Source organism: Antrostomus carolinensis, unplaced genomic scaffold (assembly GCF_000700745.2).
Source record: "Antrostomus carolinensis isolate BGI_N321 unplaced genomic scaffold, ASM70074v2 scaffold6032, whole genome shotgun sequence".
Classification (NCBI taxonomy): domain Eukaryota; kingdom Metazoa; phylum Chordata; class Aves; order Caprimulgiformes; family Caprimulgidae; genus Antrostomus; species Antrostomus carolinensis.
This window is the reverse complement of record NW_010298830.1, coordinates 30,447-38,947: the sequence shown is the minus strand read 5'-3', so window position 1 is coordinate 38,947 and position 8,501 is coordinate 30,447. Positions and strand designations below refer to the sequence as shown.

Below are 8,501 nucleotides of genomic sequence, written 5' to 3'. Positions count from 1 at the left end.
CCTACATTAAATTAGAATGTTCCTGGAGGAAGATTTCAGAGCATGAAGTAGTTTCAGAGAAATGGTACCAGTTTCCAACAAGACACCAGCAAAACCAAAAATTTTTGTTTTTTTTTTTTTCCCCATCTCACACAGGATGTTTAATTACAGAACCTGACTTGGAGCAGTTTTAAGTAGGTGTTGCATGTAAGTGCACACCCATAAAAAGGTTTTAGAGTTTGTTGTAGCTAGGTAAGTGCAGTGCCCTAAGTTACCACAAGTTTTCCCCATCTCAAATATATTCAATTTACTCAGGTGAACAGCAGCTGATGTCCAAACATGGAAGGATTTATGGCGTGTTGCATTAGATCAGGGACTCTTGGTTCGAGCTGCAGCTCACCGTCTGAGCAGTGCAAGTAGCTCATACTGGGAACTTAAGTTCCAAGGAGAAAAGACTGCTCTGTTCTCATGTAAAATTATCTGCTCTATTGAAGTCTTTCTTGGTAAGCAGAAGGGCTGTTCAGTTTTCTCTTCAGCCTGCCCTCCTTGGTATGTGCTTTTGCAGCCAGATGGACAAAAAAATGCATCACAGCCAAAGGGAGGGAATGTAGCTTTTGGAAACTGCTGTTAAAAAGCTCTTACTTGATTGAATAGTGTTATTCTGAAAAAAAAGACATGAATAGGACACTTCACAGACCGTGACCACAACACATGAACCCCCTCGTGCTATAACTAGGAACAAGTCACAGGTAGTATTAAAAGCTGGGCACGCTTTGAACATTCATGCTCCTGCCAAATGCTCAAAGAACCCAATAGTCCTTCCTTTGAGCAATGGAGCTGCTGTTGAACTGCTCTGTCAGCTGCAGGGCATTACCTCACACCTCCTTCCAGAAGCAACAGAAGCACTGGGTGTGCCTTTGGATCTGAAAGCAAAAGTGGAGGATTATAAGGTCCCATGCTATGTACACACCTCAGCCTCTTATTTACCCCAACAAGAGAGAATTCTTCCCTTCTCCCTCCCACCTTCAAAGTACAAATGTACTATTTTGTATGCATTGTGTTGATGGATGATTATTTTCTTGAAAAGCCTCTTTGTATGGTGGGGAGTAGTGAAGAAACTGCAGGCATCTGAATACAAAAATGACTCACTTGTCTTTAAACCAGAACTTTTAAACACTTCTTTTTTGCAGAGACCTAAAACTGGACAATGTGATGCTTGATAAAGAAGGCCACATCAAAATAGCTGATTTTGGAATGTGCAAAGAAAATGTTGGTGACAGCAAGGCAAGCACTTTCTGTGGGACCCCAGACTACATTGCTCCCGAGGTCAGTATGGCACTGCCACGTACAGCTGGGATGGATTTAATGCACCCATGGTAGAACAGTCATTGTGATTAATCATCCCTTTGTAGAGTAGTAATTCAGAAATGTATAATTAGCATAGAAAAAGCCAGTAAATCTGAGTTCTCTACAGAAGGTACTTGAGACTTGTAAATATTCTAGAGCTGCAAGTTTAAAAAAAAAACAAAAACAAAACATGTTTTTGAAATGTTAAAAGGTTCAGGTTTTGAACAGGTAGTTCTCCCTTAGAGCTGTAACAGTTAGCATGCACACGGGGCTCCCACAAAACGTGTGTGTGCTGCAGATGGGGAACAGACTTGTGCCCGCGCGATCCAACCAAATTCAAAGCAAAAGCAGCTCCTGAGGGGAATCTTACCAAGTTAAATGCCCTGGGTTCATAGTTGGTTTTCTCTCTGGTTTGCAAATTAGTCCAAATAAGGTAGGTAGTTTTTAAAGCTGTAAATTATGTCAGTGTTTGGTAGGAATCTACTTTTCGTTGCTACTTGCTTCTCCCTTCATCTTGTAAAGAAACTAGAGGAGATGTTTTCCAGGTATATGGTTATTTAAAGTTAATGGAGAAAATTTCTGAGTGAGAGCAAAGACCTGTCCCCTGAGCTGGCCACATTTCCATAAACAGCAGCCAAGGACAAAACTACAGCTGTGCATCAGTGTCAACTGGATTTCCCCTGCCCCCACTCAATACCCTTGTTATTGAAGATTCTCTCTTACAACCCCTCTTGTTTTTTGGTATATATTGCTGCCTTTTACTAATTACTTGTATTTCTTCCTCTGCACCACTTCTCTGGAACAAGATCCTGCAAGGTTTGAGGTACACATTCTCTGTGGACTGGTGGTCATTTGGGGTCCTGCTGTATGAGATGCTTATTGGACAATCCCCTTTCCATGGGGACGATGAAGATGAATTGTTTGAGTCAATCCGAGTGGACACCCCTCACTACCCACGCTGGATTACCAAGGAATCAAAAGATTTATTAGAAAAGGTAGGACTGGGATGAACAGGTGGGTCACAGTACTGTGTATTCGTCCGGGGAGGGACAAATCCAGGCTTTTAAAAGGAGCTGTTTATCACAGAGCTAATTATTTTTACACATGGAATGCCAGGTCAGCTTAATTGCTAATGGTTACCAACTTAGTTGCTACTGTCGCCAACTCTTTTAGCAGTATACCCATTACTCTTCCACTGCCATCTACCTCTTGAGCAGATGTAAAGCTCTATGTTACCAGCTTATCTTCTCTTGCAGCTATTTGAGAGGGATCCAACAAAACGACTTGGGGTCACTGGGAATATCAGAGACCATCCTTTCTTCAAAACCATCAACTGGACGGCGCTAGAGAAGAGGGAAGTGGACCCTCCTTTCAGGCCAAAAGTGGTATGTGGGTTACTCTTTGTTCTGTAGCAGTAATGCAAATTTCTCCAACTTGCTCAAACTGTCCTACTGCAAGTGTCTCCTCACATTTTATAAATGAGATAGTTCTGGTTTTGGATAGTCCAGTTACAAAAAAGGGCACTATATTCCTCTGACTGCCCTGAAATCTTCCTATTAAGACTGTCTGCCTTACACTTGATCAAGGAGCTTCTTTACTAACATAATCTTCAGGAAAATCAACTAATAGTTGTGGTATCCATTCTTAAAACATTGTATTTTTCCAATGATTAATCTGCCTCGATGTTAGAAATGTTGATAGTTTGTTGCATTTTTCTCTTCTGTAATGCCACATGGGAGAAGGACCAATTAACTTGGGGCTACCCACTTGGTAACTGCCTGCAGGCATTGTGTACGAGCATTGTGTGCTCGTTCAAACTCATCTGAGTCTCCAAGTGGCCCAAAGATGCATTTTCTGTACTATTGAACTTAGAACTAGTTGTAATAACATGCCCAATCTCACCTGAAAAAACACCTACAGAACAGACTGTGTTGTTACTCATAGTCTGTGTCACCGTGGGATGCTGCTGCTTCATCTCCCTTGGTTAAAAATCCAAACCAGTTTTCCTCCACCCTGTTACTGGTACAGGTGAAGTGATCTGGAAGTAACAGTCTCTTTAAAACTTACGTACTCGAGGGAGGAGAGCTGTCCCATTCAAAAACTGAAGGTTTCATGTTCCCATAGGAATGGGAACTCTGGAAACACGGGAGTCCTACAAACAGTAACCATTAGAGGTGCAGAGTGCAAAGCTGGGTCTTTAGTAACATGAATTTTTATAAAACACACACAAATATTTTACGCAGACACAAATAGGGAGGCATCACTTTCTTTTCTGAACAAACACAGACCTGAAAATGCTTTCAGGAATTTTAAAATCTTATTTTAAAATCTTATCTTGATCTTATAGCGGCCTTCCAGTACCTGAAGGGGGCCTACAGGAAAGCTGGGGAAGGACTTTTCCTAAGGGCAACTAATGACAAGACAAGGGGAAATGGGTTTAAACTGAAGGAAGGGAGGTTTAGATTAGATATTAGGAAGAAGTTCTTCACTGTGAGGGTGGTCAGACACTGGAACAGGTTGCCCAGAGAAGCTGTGGCTGCTCCTCCCTGGAAGTGTTTAAGACCAGGCTGGATGAGGCTTTGAGCAACCTGGTCTAGTGGAAGGTGTCCCTGCTGATGGCAGGGGGGGTGGAACTGGATGAGCTTTAAGGTCCCTTCCAATCCAAACCATTCTATGATTCTATGAAAATTTTTGGTTAATGGCAAGAAATGTTGGGCTTAAACATAAGTGCAGCTTTGCTTTTGTCAACAGAGAATCTTTGGGTAATTTTATGAAGAGTTACCACAAATCCAGGTGGTTCTTCTCCAAAGCAACCTGGTGCCATTTGTTTTCGACTCACAATAAGCAATTGCCCAGTTATAACCTTACAGTGGTGTTAAAATAGACAAAAAGGAGATTTTTTTTTTTCTCTAAAGGAGGGGGAGGAGGGAGAGTGCTCAAGAAATAACTTCATCACCTTTTGTATCGTTCTGGAAGAAATGTCAAAGTTTGTCTCACACCGTCTTCCCTCTCTGTTTAACGCAGAAGTCAGCGAGTGACTACACCAACTTCGACAGAGAGTTTCTGAGTGAGAAGCCTAAATTATCTTACAGTGACAAAAACCTGATCGAGTCCATGGATCAGTCTGCATTTGATGGATTTTCTTTTATTAACCCTAAATTTGAACAGATCTTAGACAAGTAAGTCTGTTCGGAGTGGGACTTTAAAGCAGGGTTAAACATTATAAACCGAAAACTCCCACGTGGTAAGCGGTGTGTGTCCCAACGATGATGGTGTCGATACTTCAGAATAATACACAGTAGTGTGATTAATTATGTCCAACTGCTGATTTATCGGCAGTGTTCTTTTATGCATGGTTGGGTTTAAGGTTATGTGAATCATGTGCATTATTTTCTCTATTTGGGAAAGTGTAAATTCTGTTTGGTACTTGAATGTAGTTATGTTATACATACCTATGCTGTATATTTTGCTCATGAGAAGACGTTGGGGAATGGAAGATGTCTTTTTAAAAAGTGTTTGAGCCCTTGGTTCTTTTATTTGTCTTCAATTAAAAGTGGCATTAAACTTTCATTCATGGCTTTCTAATTATTTTTTTTTCTATAAATATTCAATTAAACACCAGTTGTCTTTAGACTACAGTAAAAAATAATTGTAAGCCTTAGTCACTTGCAAGAATAACACAAACATTTTAGGAGAATTAACCAAAATGAAGAACTGTGTAACACTGGCTGCTGTGGGAAACAGCTGGCTGCCACTCTTACCTGCTTTTTTATACCCTACCTCTCACTCAGAGCAGTCGGTGCCAAGCGCAGTCATGCTCCACTGATCACACTACACATCAGTTCTGAGGTAGTGGAAGCAGAAGACAGTGAGGCCCAGGTACCCACAGCAGCTCCAACCTACTGCCTGGGCATAAGAGTTTCTGCTATTAGATACTGATTCCTACAACCAGAAACACACAATATGATCACAGCAGCTTACCAGGAAAAAATCATCAGGTAATGACAGTGTGGAGCATTACTACAACTTGCCTGGTGTGCTGGAGAGGAAACATCTTGCTTAACAGCCAAGCACAAAATCTTTTGTCCAGTTTTATGTGCTTGTTTTTAATACAGCAGCTGTGGCTCCTTCTACTTGCTGTAAAAAGGGCACAAAACTAGATCCTGCTTTGTCTCAAGACCTACTGCTGAATTTTTAATCACTAACAAGAAAGAAAAACCTACCTAATGTAATTACTGCAAAGCCCTTTCCAAAACTTCTCCTTGCAGTCAGCCCATGAAATACAGAATGAAGCAAGGTCCCAGACTTCCCAAAAGCTTTCTGTATCTTGTAACACTATCACAAATGATTTAATTTTCTCGACCATTAGACAGGCCAAAAAAACCCACAATGTACTGGTGAGTACAATGCTGTGCTGCTCTTGGGAGCACCCTGTAGCTTCTGGGTACTTTCAGACTACTAATCCTGCTGAGAGAGCAGGAGAAAGGTACCACCCACCCCCTCAGCAAGTGCTGCCTTTATCTTCTAACGAACAGCTCTGGCTTCATGTTATCCAAGTTTCACTGGCATTACTTGCATTATGTCACCTAAGCATACAGCAGATTGAGGCTGGAATAGTCAGAGCACAGCTGGCATTTCCAAACAGGCAGGGGTTGCCTACTCCCCTCTGCACCCATGTACACAAACTTGGTTTTTTCACCTTCAAGTACCTACAAAGTCACTTCTGTCTCACCATGTTTCCGAGAAGGTTACTCTGATTTTGAAGGTGAGTGCTGGATGCTTTTCTATACAGGAAGTTACAAATGTGGCTGCCAGCAGCACCTGGACAGCAAGAAGCTGTAATGAATTCCTAAAGTAGTAATTGCCTGTGGGAATGTCTGCTCCCTGCACTTACCTGCTTTGCTCTGGAGTAACAGGTGCCAGACCTGCTCAGGAGGGACCCTGGTCTTCACACAGCAGCTCTTTCAGCTGGACCTCCTCTGCTGTGCCCGAGGGCTGCCTGGCACACAGTCAACTGATGGGTTTGCCCAAGCACCACGGTCTGAGCCATCCTTGTGCTACAGGGAGATGGAGACATTCAAGAATTTTGTCCAGAAAGCAGCCTAAAAGCTCTAAAACAAAGGAAAATATTACCTCCCACACAAACATAAACACACAGTAGAGTTAAAAATGAGTAAGACACTCCTTCCACCTAGCAGAGAAGATAGGAGTGGTTACCACCCAAGAGTACACACTGATGACCAAGACATGACCATTTGAGTACAGCATTCTAAACCACAAAGCAGTAATTAATTTTGGCCTTATCCTTCAGAAGGACAAGTACCTCTGCAAATTTAATGCCATCTACCTAACCTGTACAGGCAGATCTGTACTAGGAGGCGGCAGCGTTTTGCTGTTGGTTTTCAGCTTTCTCAAAAAAAAAAGCAGCAGCACTTGGAAGATAATCTAAGAACAGTGTAGCTTTGAGAGCATGGATCAGAAATTAAAATACCAATTAACAGGAAAAGTTGATCAAGTCTTACCTTTCTTCTCCATTGCATGCACATCTTGATGTGTATTGACTCAGTACATTCTTCCAACATCATCTCAGTTAATGAGTTTGTTACTTTAATAATTTGTCAGAGTAAAGCAACCAAGTAACTTAATTCTCACGCCTGTGTATAAGTTCTCTTTCCACAAGCTGTGGAAACCTGCTGACCTGCAGGAACACTTACCTGGCCCTTCAGCTACTGTAAACAGGCACAGAAAGAAAGACACATCAGCACACGTTGTAGCATTTGATCTTTATTACTTGGATCAAAGGTCAAATGATTACATTTGTCTGAAATATTATGACGGAGGCCAATGAAGTAAGAAAAGACAGTTTAATCCCATTTGAGAGACTGCATCTGAGCTAGCGAGTGCATTAACAGTCAGAAGGCAGGAAAATAAACATGGGTACAAATACACAAGGTCAGGAGGAGGGTTTCCACCTCCCCTGCCAGTCACGGTTCCATCACGGGGATGACCAGTGACAATAATCTGCAATTCTTAACAGCGCCTTTGCAGAAAGGTGGTAACACCCCGGGGAAAACCCATCACTCACTTCAAATCTACATTCACTGTCTACACTTGCTCTCGCCAGCTAGAAAGGGTCAGATGCAGTCAGTGATTTAGTACCTTCCTAAAGCAGAACAGACAACTTCATATTTATTTTTTTTTTCTCTTCAAGTATCAGCATAACAGTTTATTTACACTTGTATACAATTCTTTTTACTGAACACCCACTTAGTAAAACACTCATCACAGTATATTCAAAAGCAGGCTATAAAAATACCTACTATACATAAAACATTTAGCCTCAAGGAATTTTACAGCACCTCTGAAAGTTGAGAGAGGTAAAACAAAGAAAGGGGGAGAGGGGAGACACCTCAACCACACTTGCCAGTGAAGAGAAGCGACCCTTGGGCTCAGCTCTCACTGGGAGAAACCCTCCCTTCCACCACATTTCTTCAGCCAGGTCTGAGCTCAAGTACCACAGTCTGCTGGTAAAACCCCACTTTTCTAATACCATCTCCTGGGATTTGCCCTCTGTAACTGTGGATAAGCTCTGACTTTTTCAATTTTCAAACTGTTTAACAGCTCCCGGTGACGGCTGGGCAGTGGAGGGTCTGCAGGGAGCACAGCCCGGCTTTCCCACGCTGAACACACATCAAATGGGGAAGGGAAATTACTTCTACAGTGTTGCCACAAAGGTGGCCTTGTTAACTACACATCAATAAATTAACTTCTCTGAGCAGCGCTGTGTGGTCTCTCTCCTCACACAATAGCTACAGACACAGCTGAATTTCTTAATAAAGATCTGAAACGGGCGTTAGGGAACACATGGATCACACACACAAAGCTTTAGGCAGCAGCGCTTGAAGCAAGTGTTTCTGGTCATTCCGTACCCTACACATCCCTCTCCTGACACGGAACCCAGAGATACAGTATGGCTTACTTCCAGAGCTGAATATATTGCTGAAATTAGCTTATTAAAACAAATCACAACAGCAGCACGTTATTTTATAAACCCTGCACAAACAAAAGACAATTTAACCCTTGCCTGCAAAACTACATTACAAGGGCTGGGTATTTCACACAGGAATAGAGAAAAAGGGAAGAAAAAACAAAAACACACAAAAAAAAGAACAAAA

The 8,501-nt window shown here is 42.0% G+C and overlaps 1 protein-coding gene across 1 annotated transcript in view; it reads left to right on the top strand.

Moving 5' to 3' along the window:
* PRKCD (protein kinase C delta) overlaps positions 1 to 4,880 on the top strand; it is a gene marked incomplete at its 5' end in the record, with an annotated part of 14,804 nt that extends 9,924 nt beyond the window's left edge. The window contains 4 exons of the mRNA XM_029083644.1: positions 1,170 to 1,305; positions 2,133 to 2,321; positions 2,583 to 2,711; positions 4,351 to 4,880. Coding sequence (XP_028939477.1) covers positions 1,170 to 1,305; positions 2,133 to 2,321; positions 2,583 to 2,711; positions 4,351 to 4,509 — 613 coding nt within the window. The remainder of the gene's footprint in view (positions 1 to 1,169; positions 1,306 to 2,132; positions 2,322 to 2,582; positions 2,712 to 4,350) is intronic.
* Positions 4,881 to 8,501: the final 3,621 nt, after the last annotated feature.